At 41.6% G+C, this 23025-nt stretch overlaps 2 protein-coding genes across 2 annotated transcripts; both read right to left on the bottom strand.

Annotated features, from left to right (window-relative positions):
- Positions 1–261: 261 nt before the first annotated feature.
- Positions 262–18463, bottom strand: LOC145451929 (poly [ADP-ribose] polymerase tankyrase-2-like). The gene is made up of 21 exons (XM_080330148.1): positions 18172–18463; positions 16463–16669; positions 14088–14270; positions 13729–13890; positions 12670–12774; positions 11799–11983; positions 10565–10748; positions 9432–9632; positions 9267–9371; positions 8578–8724; positions 7882–8115; positions 7589–7789; positions 6682–6840; positions 3695–3943; positions 2905–3019; positions 2553–2841; positions 1707–1854; positions 1508–1646; positions 759–941; positions 555–682; positions 262–489 (listed from the first exon to the last, which is right to left on the bottom strand). The coding sequence occupies exons 1-21, from the start codon at positions 18325–18327 to the stop codon at positions 403–405; spliced, it is 3567 nt and encodes a 1188-aa protein (XP_080186274.1). The 5' UTR covers positions 18328–18463; the 3' UTR covers positions 262–402.
- A 1048-nt stretch (positions 18464–19511) lies between these two features.
- On the bottom strand, positions 19512–21285 carry LOC145451931 (protein ILRUN-like). Its single transcript, XM_080330149.1, has one exon. It carries the CDS (start codon positions 21217–21219, stop codon positions 20464–20466), a length of 756 nt encoding a protein of 251 aa, XP_080186275.1. The 5' UTR covers positions 21220–21285; the 3' UTR covers positions 19512–20463.
- Positions 21286–23025: the final 1740 nt, after the last annotated feature.

The following is a 23025-nucleotide window of genomic DNA, read 5'->3' as shown; positions in this document are numbered from 1 at the left end:
AAAAATTAGTGTGAGTAGGCAAAATCTACTTCAAGTACTACAAAAAGTAGAAGTACTTCGTTACTGACCACCTCTGGCTACGAACCATAACACGCTTTGTAGCTGCAAGCATAGCCTACTCCTCAGAGGCAACAGCATCGACAATGCGAAAATGCAAACCAATGTCAGTACAATGATGTTTCAGCAGTTAGGTGTCTTTCTGTCTGGTATTCAATAACAAATGTCTGCTTAACACCCCCCACATTCCAGTAACCAACTCACTCATGCGAGACCTTTTACTTCCTGAAATTCTAGACACACCAAATTGACATTTCAAAGAATACCAATCAATTCGCCGGCATCAGGAAAGTTTTTTTGAAAGCGACTAAAATTAGGTAAAAAAAACTGGAACACAGGGCGTGGTTAAGGCGCACCATCGCCTTGTTGGTCTTGTCCTTCCGGATCATTCGGTCGCTTGATCCGATATGTGATAAGATACTCTGGATAAGCCTGGAAAAGTAGATTGAAGCGACATTCAGAGTAATGCTAAGACGGTATGATAATTTTGAGCGAACCTGCTCTCCTCTGTAAATCACATATTCAGCATGAGACAGCCCGCCAGCACTTGGCCTTCCTATCACGGAATGATGGCCCGGAGGGGCGTGGGCCATTTTCATTGCACTGAATTGTAAGAATGGCTTCCCTGCAAAAAAAACACGCGAACGACATCATAAGGAAGCTGCAGGCTTGGAGGTAATGCGCAATCATTCATTCATTACCCAGAGTTACTCTGCAAAAAAGCATTTGCCTGTCGCAAAGGTAGCACGATCTGTCCTTGTGCAGCGAGCAGCCCGTGCCCCCATTTATTCCGTAAACATACTGGTTGCTCTTGGAAGAGTTTTCTGCAAAGTAGATTCCGGCCCCAAACATACCGCCTATGTAGGCGTGACGCTCATCAAAACCTGCGAGTAGAAATGGTTGTTACCGACTCAAAAATTCATGCAGTAATAAAAAGGTGATCACTGATCACAAATAGTTGTTGACGATAGTCAAGTACAGAAGTAATACTGCAAATTTCCTATAAATTAACAGTAGGATGTCGACTTTGCTCGAAGTAGATGCCGAAAACGTGTGATGTCTGAACAGTACTCATGCGAAGTGATTTCAAGAAGCAGATTGGGATGATGAGTCGCACCGACTTTTGTTGGTCAATCACTGGGTAATAGCTTTAAAAATTTGTGATTAATCCGGGATGCCTAATGGTGTCAAATAGGTGATTTTCAAATTAATACTCTGTCACCATAATACCAGGTCTACATCTACAGATAACTAACCTACGGATAGAAGCGGAACATGTGACTGCACAGTTGGGTACCCAGAGACGGCTAGCAAATTTCGGCAGATTTGTGAACAGATATGGTAATTGGTAATGTTATAACTTTCAAATCAAGCACAAAATCGAATGTGCCAAAAGTAAGTGGCTTTGCCTAAAAACCAAACGAGTAGAGTAGACTCTGAGCAAGTGTACCTTTCTGAACGATGGCGCTAATGAACGGCGATCCGTGAAAAAGCATTCTCTCGTTGCTGTGGGCGTGATTCTCGTCGGCCACTTCCCTGCACCTGTGGTTGTATCTGTCCCGTAGCTTTTTATTTTGCACTTTTTGAACCTGAGACAAAGCAACGTCTAGTAAGCATTCCTTTCAATACGCATAGGTTAAACAGCTCACTTTCAAGATACAGTAAGACTTGAAAACACCGCCGGCAGCCCCGCCGTCTCTATGCTCACGGATGGTGGAGATCATCTCTTCGTGAACAGATTGGAATTCCTTGTCGTCCTGCCCCAATTCGATCAAGACCGATCCGCTGTGGGCCACCCTACAGAGAATAAAAGCTTGGTAAGTAGTGAAATTGCGACAAGCAAGAGCTGACTGCATATAAGCAAAATTGACATATAAGCAAAATTGATAGCACTAGTCGGGTGTGAACAAAGTAGCCAGCTTTGGTATGCAAGTAGAAGTAGAAGTATCAACACAAATTTCTACTTAATTACAAGTACAACAAACGTTTTCCAAGAGATGTGACCATTACTTCAAGTTGAAGTAGAATATGAACGTCTGAACATTATTCAAATGGTAGATTTGGACGTAGGACCGCAGTTGATAGGAGGTGGCTTATTTCAAAATCGTTGGGTGCACTTTCCTGGCCGACACGAAATGACTAATAACTAGGGCATGACATTGCAATATAAGTCAAAATTTCGACAAAATTGTAGCGTTTGGTAAAAAAAAAGTCAAAATTGTTAACAAAGTCAAGATTTTTTTGCAACCTGCATTTCGTATGTATCGTAGATGTTTGCACTGTCGGTGAACTTATAATTTGACATGTAGGAAAGCATCTTTCGCCTTATTTACATACATGTGGGCAAAATTTTGTCAAAAGTAAGTTTTTAACGTCAAAAATTGTCAAAATTTTGATTTTTTAGATCAAAATCTTCCGTTTTTAGGTTGAATAAATGGCCTTTCGCACTACAAACCTAGCCGGCCCGTTATAGTCTAATACGCGTACAAATTCACCTGGTGTGCGGCAGCAACGCACTGCCCGAGTGATTATCCACGGCCCCGTCCGCGCAATGCAACGCCAGCCGTTCCGCGGCCTTTATAATCTTATGCCGATACCCGTACGCCGACACCCCGATCTCCTTCAGCTCCGTGTGTCCCATTTCTGCCAGCACGTCCACGGTGATCTCTTCCCTCTCGAAAATATCCTTCAGATGCTGCAGGCCGAGCCTCTCCAGCAAAGAGGCCACGGCATCTACCGAGTTACTGGACTCGACGGGTGGCACTTCGGGAGCCGCGGATGTCGCTGCAAGTGGAAAAGAATGTCATTGATTTGGAATGGGAGACGAGTCGAATTTTTCTGCCATACCACTTTCGTTTTCGCTGTACGGTACCAACGGTAGCGCTACACTGGTAGGCATTCTGTCGAGCAGCAGGCTGCGGACGTCTTCCTGCGTGGCCAGATCGAGAGGGTTGTGCCCCTCCTGTAATAGGAATTTTGTGCATATCATACACAAAGCGATGATTATGTGATCTTATACAGAAACATATACAGACGTGGTCAGTGATGAGGTACTTTGACTTTTTCCGGGTACTCAAGTAGGTTTTGCCTATTATCAATACTTACTCAAGACAGCGAAGTAGTCGTGTTTTTGACCCCCTTCACATCTATTTGACAGATTTTTAAGCAAAAACGGATACTTTATCCAATGCTCATCTTGTAGGTAGAGAGTACTTATGTGTTTACAGCAGTTTTAGGAGTAAAATTGACAAGACAAGACGGGAAAATAGCTTTTCTATCAAGGCGACTGAATATATTTCGGAAAATTGCGCTTGTTTGGAGTTGGCACGAAGTCATTTTGCTCAGGTTGCGAAGTCGCTTCCGATCAACTGCTTACAGAACAACCCTTCGATAGTCACTTGCATAGGTGCTGCAAACATACCCCAAGACTGATTTCTATTTCACAAAAATTAAAAGTGTGAGTAATTTGCAAGTACAAGTAACTAATCAGTGCAAGAGGGCAAAATCTGTTATGCCAGTGCATTTACGTTGGTATTTTTCACTCGTATTTGTACAGGATTAGTAATTACCAGCAATCATTATTTCCGTGTGTGCCTTAGGAGCAAAAGAACTGGAATACACGAAATCAAGCTCATACCTGATTTTTCATGGTCGGGTCAGCGCCGTGGGCCAGCAGCAGCGTACAGAGCTGCGTCCGGCCTTTCTGCGCGGCCTCGTGCAGCGGCGTAAACGCCCACCGGTCCGTCGCGTTGACAAAGGCCCCGTGCTTGATCAGGTGCGCGGCGATGTCTACGTGGCCGTAGGAAGACGCATTGTGCAACGGAATTAGTCCGCCCTTGTCCTGGGCATTCACGTCAGCACCGCGGTCTATCAGGTATTCGACCACCTGCGAAAAAATAGGTTTCCATCTTAAAGATGGAAAATAACTCTACTCGAGTCAATTTGCGTATGGACTCAACTTGTACTGTATTTCGCATGACTCAAGTCATACGACTCGGAAAGGGTCGTTTACACATTCATTTGTGTGCCTTGGAGTCTACTTTTATCAAAATACACCAGCCAAGGATGTGTAAACAAAAAGAGTTCGTGTATCATCTAAAAATAGTACATTGAACGCTGTCGTATTCGACATTTTATGCTGGTGACGTCACATTTTGTGCTACGATTGTTGATATACGATGTTCTTTTGAATTCTCTACTAGTTGCTGACGATTACCCCTGACGAGTGTCAGCCCAAAATATTCGGGTTCATTTCAATATGAATATACTATTTAATTGCATATTGAAGTTCTGTACCTCAAAGAAGCTGTTCTTCAAATTCTATAAGACTAATTCAAATCTCGCATATCAGGACCGATAATTACTAAATAGGCCCGGAAACTGTGAGGAAAATGAGTATGAGGCCTTCCATATCACCAAACAGTTGCACAGAAGAGAGTTTAACGTGACTCGAGTCATTTTTTTAAATGCGTAAAATGACTCGACTCGAGTAACTTTTTGTATTGACTCGACTTTAGCGTTGGGACCCCGGGAAATCCCGATCCCGGGATTTGAAGTAATCCCGATCCCGGGATTAATCGCAATGAAATCCCGGGATTTGTAAACAGCATCTACCAAGGCTTACGTAGCGCCATATCTCTTATTTTGGTAATAAAGCAGTGTTACAAACTCAGCTGATTGTCTAAAACAATTCACAATTATGTGATATTAAAACCAACTATGCCATAACATTGAACTGCACAATCACTTCCGTCGTATATAGCAGTGTAACTCGGTATCGGGGCGTTGCAAAGACAGTGCTGTGGAGGTGAAATACAGGTCGAATTTCAAAGATGTCAGTGCGAAGAAAAAATCAGATGTGTGGCAAAACGTTTTGTTTTGTAAATCTACAGAAAAAGCCAAATGCAACGTGTGTCAAGACGTTTTGAAAGCTTCGGGGTCTAGCACAGCGGTTCCCAACTTGGACGATATCGCCCCTCAGTGGGTGATTTTGAAAAGTGCGCGACTGGGACGCGAAAATGTTAGGACGTTCAGTGAGATATATTTAATCAACACGGCCAAAAAAATGCACGTAAAGACGGCTTATTCTGCATACGACGCCAAAGTTGACTAAAAAATGGCCAACTTAACGGCGGAACCCGGTTTTTGGAGCACCTACCTGGGAAAATAACCCTTTTACTTACTCAATTCTTTGGCGATCAAAGTTAGGTGAATAAATTTCCCGTTTATATTTCCTCGACTTCGGATCCGTAAATATGGGGCGATAGGGGATGGTGGAGGTGGGGTGGGGGCGATGAGTCGAAAAAGGTTGGGAACCACTGGTATAGCACAAAGGGACTGGTATCGCACTTAAGGTCCGTACACATGATAGTAATAAAATCATCCATGACTCAATCGGGCATGTCAAAGAAAGATCAGGATTCCTTTTATAAATCGCATAATCCTCGGTTCGATGAACTTCCTAGCCAGTTAACTGCTGTGGAGGTGCTGGCATGTAAACAAATTGCTCCAAAGAGAGCGAGTTCGTCGATCCTTTAAGTCTGACGGCTATGACTTGCCAAGATGACACAAACGGGTTCGGGACTTTGTGATCGATCACAGCAAAAAAATCCGCAAGTGTGTGAAAGAAGAGGTCAAGGCAATGTGACGGAATGAAGGACGTTTTTCGATCACGTTGGACAAATCAACTCCTACACGAAACAGGCGGTACATGAATTTAAACGTTCATTATCCGGGTGGCTTTCAATCGCTGGGTTTCATTGGTATTCACGGGAGCATGTTTTTGCGTCAATACAACGAGGAATAAATGTTGTTTGTGTAGCTTGTATGTGCATTTTGCTACTTTGCCAATCCCGGGATTGAGGAGCGAAAATCCCGGGAAATCCAGATCCCGGGATTGGAAATTTGATCCCGAAGTCCCAACCCTACTCGACTTGGACTCGAGTCATTGTGCAAGGATCAAACAAAGTCTTGTGACTCGAGACTAGGACAGTCATTTCATTGTAACTTCGAACAATAGTAAAGTTGCCACATTATTGGTATTTCGTCTTTCAGTCCTGATACTTGGAAAATAGGGCCAGCAACTGGCGAGACTGAGGAAAATTACGATATTATGAATGCGAGCTGTTCCATATCACTCGAGTAGAGTTGAAACAGTCGGTTGAACCAGATTGAACTGAACGGTGAACAGAACTCGGACTCGAAACACTATGACTCGAACCCGACCCATTCCTCCTTGACTCTGACTTGACTTGGGGGTTAATTGAAAATGACTCAACTTGACTCGAGTCAAAACTACGAAATTCATGTTGACTTATGACTCGGATCCTTGTGACTTGGTTACAAAATCCTGATCAAAACTACTTCGAGTAGAAGCAGAAAGTAAAAATCTGGAAAGTTTAACGGAAAATGACCGATGACACCACAAATAGCTGCACTTTTTAGAGATAAATTCAGTTGCCACGCCAATTTCATTCGCTGATGCAAGCATATCCCAAAGTACTCTCTACTTCACAAAAGCCAAAGTGAAGAAAGTTAGTAAGTAGTATCGGAAGTAGATAAACCCTACAAAGTACACCAAAAAGTAGAAGTACTTTGTTACCAACCGCCTTTGTTGTCGCATACCTCAAAATTGTTGTACCCGGCAGCCAGGTGCAGCGGCGTGGAATTCCGTCCCTGGTGGTCGCGACAGTTGATGTTTTTCGACGTGCAAAGCTTTTGCACTCGCGCGAGGCAGCCTTTTTTCGTGGCGTCCAGGAGGGCTGCGTCGCCCCTTAATAGGTCCTGTCAAGACCGCCATTTCATGAAATTATTCCAAACTTGAATCGCATTATGACGTCGTAACAGTATGTATGGTTTGGAAAGCACGAATTTTTATCTTGCACAAGACCACAAAAAATAATGCTAAAATTTGGTATTTTTTTACCGAAAACAGTATTTTTTCGTAGATACTTTCATGAAACCACAAAAAATAATGCTGAAATTTGGTATTTTTTACAGAAAGCAGTATTTTTTCGTTGATGCTTTCATGAAAACACAAGAAATAATGCCAAAATCTTATATTTTCTATGGAAAACAGTATTTTTTCGAATATACTCTCACGAAGCCACAATAAATAATGCTAAAATTTGGTATTTTTTACAGAAAACAGTACTTTTTCGAATATACTTTGATGAAACCTCAAGAAATAATGCCAAAATTTGGTATTTTTTACAGAAAACAGTATTTTTTTGAATATACTTTCATGGAACCACAAGAAATAATGTCAAAATTTGGTATTTTTTACAGAAAACCATATCTTTTCGAAGACACTTTCACGAAACCACAAGAAATAATGCCAAAATTTGGTATTTTTTACAGAAAACAGTACTTTTTCGAATATACTTTCATGAAACCACAAGTAATAATGCCAAAATTTGATATTTTTTATAGAAGATTAAGTAATTTTTCAACATCGCCGCTTTCATCGAGCTTCTATACGATGTTGATCTTTAATTCACAGAAAAAATATTAACGCGAACGAAACCCTCACTTGAATATCGACGTCTGCGTCTTTGACGAGATCGAGTGGCGTCTTGCCGTCTCGGTTTCTCTTCTCCGGGTCCGCGCCGTGATGCATGAGCAGCTTGCAGATCTCGTACTTGCCCTTGGCCGCCGCCTCATGCAGCGGGGTGAACTTCCACAGGTCGGCGACGTTCACGACAGCGCCGTACTTGATCAGCGCCTCCGCCACCTGGTAGCAAGCGAAAGTGGGAATTCAAAGGATTTGTCGAGAAAATCTTCATGCCCAAACTTGCGCAAACTGCTGGATGCAAATGCACTCACGTCATAATGCCCGTAAGAGCACGCGTTATGCAACGGCACCAGCCCGCCCTTATCTTTTGCGTGTACGTCTGCCCCGTTTTCCAGCAGGTATTCCACAGCGCTCAGACGGTTGTATCCGGCCGCGAAATGCAACGGCGTCGAATGCCTGCCCTCCGTGTCCCGGCAGTTCACCTTGTACTTGGGACACAGCTGTTTCACCAGCTCCAAATCGCCGCCTTTCGCAGCTTCCAGAAGCTGAGCAAACAACAGAAGGTGTCGGACAAGGAAAACACACTGGTTCCCGAAATGATTTTGAGGGACAACGGACCAAATAAATGAAGGAGTGATAGGCGTGGCGTTGAGTTAGAATGGTCCATCATTTATATTTAATCAAGTGTTTCAAATCTTTGAAATTTGTTCCACTCTACACCAATTAAACTTTTGTATGAACTCACACAGGTTCGTAGCAATGCGCCGTAGGTGTGCATCAAAAATTATTTCAGCATCAAAAAACTGTTGTAGAAGCAGTATACAATCAAAACTGCTCGAGTACGTGACACAAGCACATAAAACCCACTGGAGGACTAAAGAAACCTAAAAACGCTTCGTTACTGATGACTACCAGCCTTCAGGGGGCTATTACGATACTTCAAGTTTGGTGAAGGAGTGATGAGTCGAAAAAGTTTGCAAATGACTTCTTTAAACGGACAACTCTACCTGTTTTTCACCGCTAGTTGGCAGTGTGGTCACGTCTGACGTTGACTGCCCCACGCAGGGTGGCGTGTGCGAACAGGCTAGCTCTCGATCTGTCGTAGCGGACTGGATAGGATCATCTGACGTGGTATTGGCGCTTTGTGTATTATCCTGCAACATAAACAGCGCTGATTATCGTCGCCAATTACAGATGTTGTAAATTAAACAATTTAGGTCTGCCCAAATGCAATTTCCAGCCGGCATTAAATGTGATATATAAGTGGTATTATTTTCTTTAGTAATAGGTTCGAAAATTTGCGCTTAGTGTTCGTGTCCAGTACAATATTCAAAGCTTCACATGACAGAAGTGAAAATTCAACCAGCGAATTCGACATGTTGATTTCGGCACTTCGTGAATTTGGCATTGGAAATTCAATATTTTATTATTATTATTATGAAATTGATGCATCAATATTATATTCATAAATTCAAAAATGAATGTTTCACACTTTCACCGTGTATGAGCGTGAATTTTTGTATACGGTCCTTGGTAAATTGTTGGCACTTGGGACGTATGTATTAATGTATTCGGGTTGGTTGCGGTAGGCTAGGATTATGGGCCGCCAAGTGCCCGATTCATCGAGTTACAGAGCTACCCGCAGAAGTGCATACTGCATACATGATCAAATTCTCTTAACGAAAATAACACATACCTGTAGCATTGGCTGAATGCGCTCAGTGGCCAACTGCGCCGCAGTGTATCCTTGCAAAGACACTATCGTCGCATCAATTCCGTTGTCAAGCAAGAAACGACACACCTGCAACCGACCCAACAAAACATAACAAAAAAATCTGCAAAAGACAACACACTTCCGTACCTGCGCCAAGCCGAGATGTGCGGCACGGTGCAACGCTGTCTGTCCCAAGCTGTCGAGGCAGTTCACCTCGACCGCGGCGTGTTTGAGGAGAATTTCGAGAACGTCCAGGTGCGCCTTTTCCGCCGCGATATGAAGCGGGGTGAGGTGTTCCTTGTTTTTATCGTTGAGGCCGGCGCCTTTTTTTAACAGAGTTTCTGTGATCTGCAGTAAGAAAATAGCAAAATAATAGATTTTTAAAATGGAATGTAGGCATAGAATGTTATTGTAGGCGCACGACGATACAGTTCGCTGACACCCCGAGACGTGGTAAATTTCTTCTCAATTACATTACAGGTAGTCGTAGCAGCAATTTAAAATACAGTTTGAAACTATTTCATGCGGAAGTAGCTAATGAAGATGCAAAGTACTATACTAGAACAAGTAGCTTCAAAGAGTAGAAGTAGAATGATATAAATTTCAACTCAAGCACACTTAAAAGTAGCACTTTCCACGTAAGCATTCTAGGCAAGGTTTTGCAGAAGAAAAAAATGAAAACTATGAAGTAGAAGTAGTCTAAAATCCAAGGTTGTAATCAGGGTTACGATGACTCGACTTGAGTCAATTTGTGCATCGACTCGACCTGTACTCGGGTCATTTTGCATGATTCAAACCAAGTCATATGACTCGGGACTAGGACGGCCAAGACAGACACTTCAATGCCACTTCAAAGAATAGTAAAGTCATCACATTATAGGTATTTCGTCTATCAGTCCTGATACTTGGAAAAAGGGGCCAGAAACTGTTACGATTATACGATTTTATGAATCAAGCATACCGGATTGAACTCAAAACCGAACCGTGAAGACAATGACTTGGACTCGAATCACAACACTATGACTCTGACTCGACCCTCCACTCAACGACTTGGACTTGACTCGGTGATGAATTGAAAATGACTCGACTTGACTCGAGTCAAAACTGTGAAATTCAAATTGACTTGCGACTCGGAACCATGTGACTTAGTCACAACCCTGCTAAAATGAGGAAGTTCTGCAAGTACACAAAAGTACTTCCGCCTCTGCTAATTTCGATACACGGAGACCGAGTCGGACTTGAAACTCTGGCCGGGACACGATGCGAATATCGAGGCCCACCTGTCGTCTTTTTGGATACGGCGACGCCACCGCACAGTGTATCGGCGTGTCGCACGTGTAAGGGTGCATGAAGCACACCGTTTCGCTGGTCAGAAATTTTTTCACGGCTGCCACATCCGCCTGCCTGGCAGCCTCCAGCAACGAATGGCCTTTGAACTCGCTGCTGATCTTGTCCTTCAACGCCCTGAGAGAGAGAGAGAGAATGTTGTTATTGATCAAAGCCGTTGCTAGGGTTGGGCACAACGATTCGAGTGCTCGAATCCAAACAAGGATTTTCAATAACTGAAATCATACTCCTATTTTCTACTAAGAGTTATATTATGAAAGAGATTGAAAGTACTTAATGCTTTTTGCCTAATGTGGAAGCCTTCAAACCTCTTCTGGCCGTATCCTCATGAAAAACATGCAGTACAAAGCTAGGGGTGTTCAAAATTTACTTTTTTCACTGATTAAACTGTAAGGTTGCCTAACATAACGCTGCATACCAAATTTGTCTCGATTGCAATCGGAAAAAATTGCCGCAGAGCCAATTGATATTTTTGAATTTATTATAAAAAATCAAAATTCCCAAATTTAACTGTCAACCCCATAAAATTGTCAAGTTGCCTAAAAGAACGATGCATAACAATTTTTGCTCAATTCCAACAGGTAGAAGCAAAGTTATTGCAGTTGAAAGTTTTAAATAAGCAAAAATAGTATTGATGACGGGAAAACCCAGAATTATTTGTGAAAAGCTCATATAACTTTGCTTCTACGGGTTGTATTTGCGTCAAATTTGTTTTGCATCGTTTTCGTAGACAACAGTTCACGAGGTTTACAGTAATAAATTTTATAATAAATAATGAATTTCAATTGACTCCGCGTCGGCCTCTACTGGTAGGAATTGAGCGGAATTCGGTGTGCAGCGGAGAAATAAGTTATTTTTGAACAACCCTGCTGCGAACGTCAGTCGAAATGGCATTTCTTGGAAGCCGTGATCAACCGCTAACATTGTCAGAAAGTACAATGAAATTGGTATGGTCGAAAAAAGACCAAATTCTCTCCATCTATATATCAAAACATACATTTGTTTTCTAAATGGTCGCAGAGTATCGTATATATATTTCACCGTTTCACATCATACATCGTACATACTGTTATGACATCATGAGTGCTACATCAATGCTCGGCTCGATTCAGAATCAGATCATTCTGGCAGTCGATTTAGCCAAAACCTGCACAAACAATCCGTCACCTTGTCGGGGCCAAGTCGAGGGCGGTTTTGGAATGGCAGTTTACGATGGTCGGATCTGCGCCGTGGGCCAGTATGAGAGTGCACACTTCCGTCCGGCATTTGGACGCGGCTTCGTGCAAAGGGGTGAACTGCCACAGATCCATCGCGTTTACGTTCGCGCCGTGCTTGAGCAGCAACTCTGTCACCTGCGCGGTAATAGATTACAAATTACAAAATGTAAAAGCTAAGTAGTTTAGTCTAAAAAAATACTGTCGAGTACAAGTGAAATTGGTCTAAAAACATAGCACTTGACAGTTGTTATAAAGACTCACGATTTTTTGGTGACTATACTCGTCTCGAGTCATTTTTTCAAATGCGCAAAATGACTCGACTCGAGTCAATTTGTGTATTGCCTTGAACCAAGTCGTATGACTATAGATAACTAGTCTACCGATTGATGCGCATTACGTGATTCACGGTCGAGTGATACGATGGTCGGCAGATTTGTTTGATTGCTCTCTAAACAATCGCAATGACGCATCACAATGACCATAGCAACGGTCCTTGCGTGGTTGCGATTGTTCAGAACAATGCCGATTTTGAAGGCTATTTTGGGGTGTTTCCATTGCCTTGATGAAAGTTGAATGTATATTATAAGAATCAAAACTGGATAGTGGACAGTGAACACAATGACTTTACTCACTGACTTGGAAGACTCGGTGGTGAATTGTAAATGACTCGTCTTGACTCGAGTCAAAACTTGCGACTTGGTTACAACCCTGCACTTGAGTAAGCAGCGCAAAACAAACCCACCTTGTGCACTGTGACGCACTTCGTTACTAATCACATCTGATATCTAGCAGTATTGCACTTGCACAGCATCGAGACTCACCTCGAAATGACCGTAGGAACAGGCGTTGTGAAGAGGAACCAGCCCGCCTTTGTCTTTCGCGTGAACGTCAGCACCGAATTGGAGAAGCAGTTGAACGATATGAACCTGAAAGGGGGATAGTAACGAAACTTCATTCTTAGTATGTTTGCATCTTTCAAGACGGAACAAATTGGATGGCACTGCAGAGTGGGTCAAACGACAGCCACCGTCCCTCAGTGATTGCAACTCCGGTCAACTAGAGCTTACTGCACAGAAAATATTCAACATCTGCACTCAAAGATGTCGCCCAACAACAACAGCAATCGTTAGATTATATTTTCATCTGCTCAAGACACACACAATGTACAATGCGATATACAAGACTCAATGCGATGTGATGTTCATTTAACTCATGACCACTTTTGGGACCTCTTGTTGACATCCAGTTTTACCTCACTCCCTCCTTCTCTCTCTCTGTCACACACACACACACACACACAAACACAGGCCATTATTGTTTTCACAGGGTCAATCATAGAGTCACCATATTTGGAATCGGGGAAGGAAGACCCTTTTACCAAATCGTAAAAGTTACCCAAATTTTGTTTGAATTTTGTGACACGTTGAATGAAAATAAAAAAATAGGTCATCACTTTCACTCGACTCCCGAATGACCCGCTCGAACGTTCGTATTACCTATTTCACGTCATTTATGCCTATTGTTAGTTGAACCTGTCCATTATCCTAGCTGTAAAGGAGGACGAATTGCCATGAAGAAGGACATTAAGGCGTCCTCGGAGGACATTTTCAAAAACCTGAAAAAGGACGACAAATCCTTCTACAGGAGGATGTATGGTAACCCTAGTTTATCACCCCTCTGCTATTATCATTTACGAACACCATTCACGATTTGCAATTTGTAGTGAAAAAATTGTCAAGTGACATAAAAATAAGTTGAAATCACGTCTGACAGTAGGCTAGGGAAACTGACTACATCATAAATATTTGAAAAACTGTTAAAAAAACTGCCAAAGCTAACACGCATTTTCACGTTAAAAAATATAAAATCGACACACATACCCGATTGTATCCCGCCGCCAAGTGCAACGGCGTCGACTTGCGTCCGTCGCACGCGTGGCAATTGACATTCACCGGAGTAACGAGTTCCATAAGCCGGTCTTCGTTGCCCCCGCGAGCGGCTTCCAGAAGCTCCTCCTTTTTGAAGTCGCCGAGAAGTATCTCCTGCAGATTACACAGCTCTTGCAAATCGAAATCAAAATCTTTTACATCATGGAATACTGTTTGATAGCTTATCCGGTTGACACCATGAAAAAAGTCACATACCACTACGTTGAAAATCGATTACCAAAGTTAGATAAATTCAGACGAGTGACAAATAGGAATATAAACCGATAGCATCATCTATCCCAGTGCGGTACCTTTGTTGTCGGGTCGGCAATGTCAATTGCAGATTTGCTGTCGGCGTTGCGAATCTGAGGGTCCGCCCCGTTTTGCAACAGCACCGTACAGACGTCCATCTTGCCTTTGGCCGCAGCCTCGTGTAGCGGAGTATAGTTCCAGTTGTCACAGACGTTAGGATTGGCGCCGTGCTTCAGCAATAGCTGAAATCACAAGAAATGAATAACGGGTCAAGGAGTATTACAATGATACTAATAACGACTAGGGCTGGGCATGTGGGCAAAATCTACTAGCCGAGCTCAGCAATTGCAAATCAAGTAGCATGCTTCGAGTAAAGTACTCGAGTAATTACGGCGTCATAAGATCATGAATCATGTAGGAAGCACAAATATGCCCCATTTATGCGAACACAATGAAAACAATGCCCATGCCTTTACTGTGTGACCAAACTGAAAACCAATTTTAAAAATAATCGAACTGGCAACATGTAGGCTACTTCGTGACCGCAATAAATGTGCATATTTGAAGTCTTCAAATCTGACTTATTACTTGTGACTTCATAATGAAACAGCTTAATACTCACAAACGAATCCCTTAGGTGGGCCTACTCGATTTCACCGGCCCCAATAATGACTTGAATGTTCCCCAATGCTTGAGATGTCAACAGTTAACATATATTTTTTCAGATTACTTATTAAATGTTCGAAATCTTGTATGCTGACTGAAAATAAGGACACGCAGAAATGCAAGGTCTAAAAATTGTCTTCGAAGCGGTTAGGCCTATCTCCATTAGTGAGACTTGACACATATGCCATACCCTTTTTCTTTTTGCTGGCTTCTTGCCAACGACTTGTCAAAGACAGCAGGCCTACTTGGTACAAACATGCTAATTATCCTTCAAAAGGAGCGTCACTATTTATTCACTTGATTGCAAACATGGAAGACAAAACTCTAATTTGAAAATCGTAATCGTTTATTCCCATCAATTCGTGCCAAGGACGAAATTTTGTACTGTGTTTGACTCGATCATAAATTGTTATGATAAAAACAAGTCAAAATAACAAGGTTCTGTTTTGTAATGGAGTTGCCAGTATCACTCTGTTGGCAAACTGACAGTGATTGATGTCAGGACTTCAAGAATCTCATCAGATATGTCCACAAACACTTTGTGCGATATCAAATTACAGTGTTGACGGCAATCTATACAATTTACAGCTTCAAGTAATATCAAGGGAGAGAGCCGTGTCAATAGGTAGACAAGAAAATGTAGAATTTACCAAAAAGTATATCCCTAGACCCTACCCATTATAATCTATCTCATATCATATCAGAACAATAATAGACTGGTAAATAATAGACTGGTAAATAATAGACCAACATACTCACACAATACAAATATATTTGCTGATTGGTAAGGAGCTAAGAAGTATGACATCATCTTAGATTTTAGAAAATCTGAACAATGAATCATAGAAAAGGTAACGAACCATGTATAAATTATCTATTGGAAATAACATCAGTAATTTGGACTAGATTGCTTATCTCCTGAACTTATATAAAGAGCATCAACAAACAAGTTCAATTTTATGATACTATTGTAGCTTATGAATCTTAATCTTAAGATCGAATTTTCAGAGTTTTGCGTAAGGGACAAAATCGTACTCAAAAATAACTCAAATAAACAACGATTAATTATAAATCATTCTAATTTCAACGAGTATTATCATAAGGATGATGTGTCACTGCTTTTCTAGGTCATGAACAGCTGCTTGACGACAAATTGGTTTTACCCTGCATGTAAGTTATGCAATCAATAGGCAATCAATCATTTCATCAATAAGTAGCAAGTCTATTCGTCTCGAAAGACTTTAGAATTGACAGGACATTGAACAGTTTCCAAATTCAACTATGCAACATATATCCCTACTTTGATTACATCCAAATTCTCTTTCAATCTTGCAATAGTAATTTTGTGATACAGCTATAAGAATAAGATCTATTCTAGTTTGTCATCAATTCATTACCATGTGACCTAAATAAATGTCATCTTTACGGAATTCCAAGTGCTTTAAAATTCCAGTGAGCGAGCAGTGAGCATCATAATTTGTGCAAAGCTCTCCCTGAGTAGGCCAACCGTTCCGCTGTGGCAATTCGCTACCCTACACACACAAAAAGTCAATGAATCCATTATCTCACAGTAACTGCTCACCCAAAATAATGTAGAATGCAAGATTTTAGTGGTGTAATTATGGAAAGGTGTGTATAAGTGAAATGTAATGTAAAAATGAGTATTTCAAGTGGTATGCAACCAGGCTACTGTCAATGCTGCTCAATATATAGGATTCTAATTCAGCACTGCAAAGACCTGGTCATGTCTATCCTATGCTATGCTCACTTGCACGACTTCTGCGTGTCCGAAGGAGCAAGCATTGTGAAGTGGTATCAAACCCCCGTCGTCTTTGGCGTGAACATTAGCTCCACACTGGAGTAAATATTCAACTACATCTTTGCGACCGAATCCGGCTGCGAAATGAAGTGGAGTCGATTTGCGTCCTTGCGTGTCTCTCGCATTGACATTGTGTGTGGATATCAGTCGCCTCACCTATTGAAGAAAATAATGTCAGTAGCCTATGAAGATTTCACCTGGGCTGGGCTCTAAAGTTTGCGGACAAATTGCAATAAAGAATATCAAAAAACAAAATGAATCCAAAATTTAATTACAACAAATGTATTCTGCTCAAAAAGCATTGTAAAATATTGTAAACTTCATTCAATGATGCCCTTTTGATATTAGACATGATATACGTCAGAGAGGGAGAGAGAGTCTTCATTTTATTTTCATCCAACCGAAATACAGAACAAACAAACAGACGGTAGGCTAACAATGATACAGCAAAATACGCATGCATACGTAGTTCTATAGAAGTCTTTGCATGGCGAATTCCCATTGAAAACCACTACTTTGATTTTGATTGTGTGGTGTCTTGTGAAAAATGCGACTTACCAGTTTGGCTGTTTGCTGATGCCAGATGTCGCTAAATTATACCATTGAAATTGAATAAATTTTGTTTAAAAAGTCCTCTTAGCTTTTAAAATTGGTTTTAAGCAAGGCTACTTTTGGAGTTTCGAAGAAAACTTGGAGCATCGTGCGTTGTCAAATAGGCCTGCACTAAGTCCAAAGTGGATCATGAATGATATTACAATACCGTGCGGAAAAATATGTTAGCCTACCTATGGGAATAGTAGGTACCTAGTAAATTTTTTTACTTGACGCATATGTCGCTGGGACGCTGGACAAGGAAGGTGCAAATATAGCCTAGTAAAGGTTTCCAAGTCTAGCACCACCCCTCCATGCTATCCCGGTAATGCTGAGCGCCAAGCAGGAAAGCCATGGATACCAGCGTTACTAATGAGGTCTTTGGTCTGAATCGGCCGGGGATTCAACCCACGACCTATCGATCAAGAAGCCAGACGCTTCACCATTACGCTATCTTGAGTTATGGCATCACGCAATCCCCAGCTAGGGAGCTATAGCTATATTTCTAAATCAATTATATTTGATGTTTCATTTCCCCAATAATGTTCAAGCGGTCAACTTCTGTATTTCGGAATTGAGAGATAACATAATAATATACCAGAGTGGAATCGGTGGCAACGGCACACGCAACGTCACGCGAGCATTATATCTGATCACGCCGATTAGTGAATTATCATGACGTCACAAAGCGATACCAGATTTCAGATCCAGAATAAGGCGCTTGCGCTTTACCATGAACGCAAGCAAGTGTGGCATTTGCGCAACAGCGAATATTCGACGTAATCCTAGTCCGACATATGCCAGGTCTATTTTAGCCATTTTAGCACATTGTGTCGTTTAATGAGTAAATCAGTATAAAATCAGAACGAAAAATATTTCCGTCACGCGGATGAAATTTTCCAATCACGCGAGAAATTCGTCTGTCACGCACAACATGTTGTCGAAAACAACCACCAATTCCAGTCTGGATAATATATTAATTTTGAAGAACCACTGCACTATAGAGCAGACATTAAAATCGCTTTCTACCTTACACGCTAGTGCTGATAACTTACATATACACTTACCCTATTAATATCTCCATTCCTGCACGCGTCAAATAAATCCCTGCCGGCAATGACCGCTCGTGAAGAGGTTGGAGACGGCGTCAAGAATGCGCTGCCGGTACTCGTTGAAGATGAAAGAGATGAACTTGAAATAGGGCGCCGGAGCCCAGAAGCCATTGGTACTCCCTAGCGGTGCTGCCCGGTGATATCGCTTGTATGATGGTTTCACTGCAGTCCCTTTTCCTCTGTGTCTAGCTTGTCTGCCTTCCTATACGATACCTGACCTACCGCTCTGCTGTTGTTGGAGTGATCAAACAAAAAGTGGTAACCACTAGGTGGCATGATTCCTCAGTTAACATAATCTTCGCTCTGATGAACAATAGATAACTAAAGGTAGGTTAGTTATCTATAGATGAACCACATAATGGACTAATGTGGGCATTCAGAATTCGAGCATGATAGAAAAGACACCGATGTCACTATTTCCGTCCACGATAACAGTACAATGATCTCTTCGATCAAAGAGTCCTACTATGCACGAAACTCGATTGTACACCGCAGAATGACACAGACATTGCAATCGACTAGTTTCGTCGCCCGGGCATTTATTTGTTTTGAATCTGAACATATTTCAGTCACAGGAAACGTAACACACACTGTGCAAAACGAATTGAGGAGGGACTTAGCAAGTGAAAGTATTAATACAATTAGAAGAACAAAAACTACACCCGCCAAAATCATTTGCCTGATGATTCGTACCATATTTCGTCCAGGCATTTTTCCACAAGGCGAGATAATCCATTGACAAGAGCTGTATGCACTAACCGGACAATGAGCCCTATATCGACAGTAATTCACAAGCACTGTGACAGTATGCAGGTATATGAAGTCAGCAGCATAGTAGGCTGCTTGTCCGAATACTCGAGTAGATTTTGGCTGCTTGGACTTGTTACACAAGTGATACTAATTGTTTCACACTGCATACCAGTTCCACCAGTATTTTGACTTTTCCAAATTCATTTTCTACTTCTACCCTTAAATTAGTTTTGACATGCCGTCGAAATAGCTACCCTACTTGCAATTGAGTGCAAGTGGATGGCGTTACCTCTACTTCAGTAGCAATGTTGACTACTTCGGCCATCTCTGTATAGAGGTTTTCAATGTTGCTGGGGGATGTATAATGTCTTGAATGGGGGCACTTCCTCGTAGCTACATCAGTGAAACAGCTTTGGAGAGCAACCATAATGCTACATTGAACTGTAATCAGAATTCCATTTGAATGTCCCATGATGCGGAAATCAAAAATTCGTAGTAGCCAATTGTGATCTTGACTATGTGCTCTGTGATATCCAATGACGGAATCAGAAAACGCCTGACACACTTTATTCATATGTACAGTGCATCAGTGTGATGGATATTTCACCCCAGCACTCTCACGCGAAAGGCGGCGATAGCTAGCTTACATAAGCTAGACGGCATTACATAATGTGCTACAGCATGACAGTGAATAAGCAACACTAACATGAGAAGCATACTTAATCGCCATAGCAATTGGATATGTCGCTGCAACTCTTAGGAAGCACATCGTCATTAACATCGACTCGAAAAACAAGAAACAGCAGTACATTTGTACTGGCGGATAATATTCAGATTGAATACCCACAGACCAAAAGTTCATTAAGACCATATTCTGGGAAGTTTGCTAGTTCTATCAAGTATACATTTAACAATTCAATGGAGCATGAACACAATATGGAACATCAGTAGGTGGCTTCCATACTACCGACAGCTGCAATGGTAAGAAAGGGTAGATATAAGCAGATGCAGTAAGTTCGGATTAGCGCATTCCAAGCAGCATTGCACCATAAAATTGAGGTTTTGGACTAAAGTCATCAGTAATTAGTATTACCAGTGGTTGGTACTTTTCAGAATCAACACTGAAGAATTTTATGAACTCGCAACAACTGATATCTCGGACTAGTTGTAAAAGTGAAACAAAGAACTAGCAGTTTGAAGCGTTCTAGGTTGACGTCAAAACTTGCGCATAAAGTAGTTAGGAACTACCAACTGATGGTTTCAAAATCGAAAAAGCATACACGGTACGCTAAAATACAGGAAAAATAGACAGATTATATCATAAAAAGCACCCTGTTTACCCCAAATCGTGCGCATGCATATCTGACCATCGGTAATATTGTATAAATTATGTTACACGTCACGGTTGTCCGGTTAATGATAAATATAATTGAAAGCATAAAATATATTCACATTTTATGTGCTCATCATACAAAAACTTATGCCCAAAGTCGATCTTCATAAATTAAAACCGTTATTAGAATGAAGTTGTAAACCTGTCGCAGATGTCTCACTCTCATCACAACCCATTTCTTCATCAATGCTGGGTAACACTAAATGATTCGACTGTACATTTCCATTTAAATTCGTTAATAAATTGTCTGAGGCGGTATCACAGCTAACTGCATGCATCTCTTGCGATTCAGCCACAGTGTACAAACCCTGCTGTACCGTAATGATAACCCATACCATGTCTCCGAATGGAGTATCAGTGTTGGTGTAAGTTCTCCATTGTCCCCGGTGTACGCCAGGAACATTGGGGCTTATTAGATTTATTGAAATATCTGTCATTTCTCCCGACGCTAGCTGTGGCATCGGAATCATGGTCTCGCCAGTCATTTTTACGCCATTGATAAAACGTAGACAGCATCCACCAGGCCACCGTTCTTTCCCGGTATTCTGCACACGCCAGGTCTTTACAAAAGAAGTGTTCGGCGGTATGGACTCGCTTTCCTTAACAGTGACGTCTGACACTAATGACATAGATGGTAAACTGGATTCTTGCCCGCCTTCAAAGTCGTAGTAAGCACCAATTGCTGATTGCAAGTTCCATCCTGTCATGTCGAGAAAGAACGCGCAACCGGCTGGGTTAAGCTGGAATCCAAGCAGGTCTTGGAATTGTGAGATTAGTACGTCCTTATCCGTTGTGCCCATCGATCTGAACTTGTTAAGAAGATTTGCTTCTAGTGAGTCCATTTCGGCGTCTGAATCCATATTGCTGCGCTTGATCTTTTGCTAGTGTTTGACTTAATTCTATAATATGAAAATAATGGAAAATGGAAATAACATAATATATATCATGTAGAGGCCTACCCAGCGCCAACAATCCCAGCTTATGTCACAGTTATATCTTTACAATTTTGTATAACATGATTATCTCAAATTTAAAATGCGGAACCAAGCAAAAACAATCCTCTCTCTCCTCAAATTTGACTATTAGACCTATTTAACAATGTAACACAAGAAATTTTATAGATAATTTCATAAGATACGATATCACCATACAACCATATCAGATATGGGTAATTTTAGTCACAAGTTACAAGTCTTACAACCCTTGTAGTTTTCCAACCATGAACCACCATTACCGACTCTTATAGACAATCTTGGAACTTGGCGATATCGATATTGCTTGTTAGACATACTACGATGGAAATGGTGATAACTTAAAAAATCGACTCAGCCAATGGTAACAAATGAATGTAGAAGCTAAATCTCGACAGCCCAGTTCAAATCAACCAAACCAACAAAAACAAACAATCAAGAAATCAACGAGTTCGGGCCCCCTGGCTCTGGGTTGATTCAATCCCACCGAACACAGAAGGCGTAATGTAAATGTAATCACAGAATCGTAATCACGTATCTTGAGCTCTCCCGTGCGGTTGAAGATTACTTGGCCTATCGTGTTAAAATGTTTAGTATTTATAATCAATACATCAACTTTAGCATGCGTGATTAGATGAATACTTCCCATTATTATTACCTAAAAATATGAACATATTCGGTATACGATTGCGATGTGCAGTGTGCACCGCGCGCCGTGCGGTTCAGTCAGTCAGCGATGCATCATCATTTTATTAAATTTTCTTATATAAAATCAATACACCACACGATTACGATATCATGAAAAGATGGCAGGGTACCGAAACCACTTGGAGTAGTCTTTAATCAGACGCACCCACCTTGGCCTACAGCATGTTAATAAGAGGCATGCACAGTACACTGGATATAAGAAAGGATAACATAAAAGTCAGCGACAAAAATGAATGCTGCATGTGTCGGTATAGCTGAGACAGGCAATACGCAATGTCTTACCATAGCGTTTACAGGCGATGATATCATGGACCAAAAATATGGAATGACATTCCATTATCCAAGAAGGAAATGTCTTTTTCGGCCTCTCTTTCTCTCTCTCTCTCTCTCTCTCTCTATCTCTTTGTATGGAATTTATAACATTTCAACCGCGGGCCACTCTATGCATGGCGCTGGCAGCATAAAAAAAATCAACACTAAACGAGCATGCACCCCAGCGGGGGAGGTAACGTAGTGGTAACGATAAGCCCCTACTAAGCCGGTGGACCGGGTTCGATTCCCATCGGAGGACCGGGTTCGATTCCCATCGGAGGTTCATCTGGGCTCCTCTCTTCCCGCTGTCGCCGTAAGCCCAGAAAAAAGACCCGAAGAAAGAAAGCACTCACAAGGAATGGAAAGAACTAGTAGAAAGTACCGCGGCTTCAAAAAAAAAAGATCAACATCAAAAAGAACTGTGACATAACATAACATAACATAACAAGGTTGGGTTATATTTTTATCTGAACAAGTCACACACAATGTACAATGCGATAAGACACAATGCGAAGTCATGAACAGATAGGAGGATGTAGAACGACACGCATCAGTAGCGATCTTTTACTCTAACATCCACCTCGGCCTAGAGTGCCCGATGTCACAGTTCTTTTTCGATGTTGATCTCTTTGAAGCCGCGGCCCTTTCTACTAGTTCTTTTCCATTCTTTGTGAG

This window comes from Botryllus schlosseri, chromosome 12 (assembly GCF_051294905.1).
Source record: "Botryllus schlosseri isolate E-star chromosome 12, Bs_hap1, whole genome shotgun sequence".
In the NCBI taxonomy this organism is placed as follows: domain Eukaryota; kingdom Metazoa; phylum Chordata; class Ascidiacea; order Stolidobranchia; family Styelidae; genus Botryllus; species Botryllus schlosseri.
The sequence above is the reverse complement of the archived record's forward strand: the minus strand, read 5'-3'. Positions and strand labels throughout refer to the sequence as shown.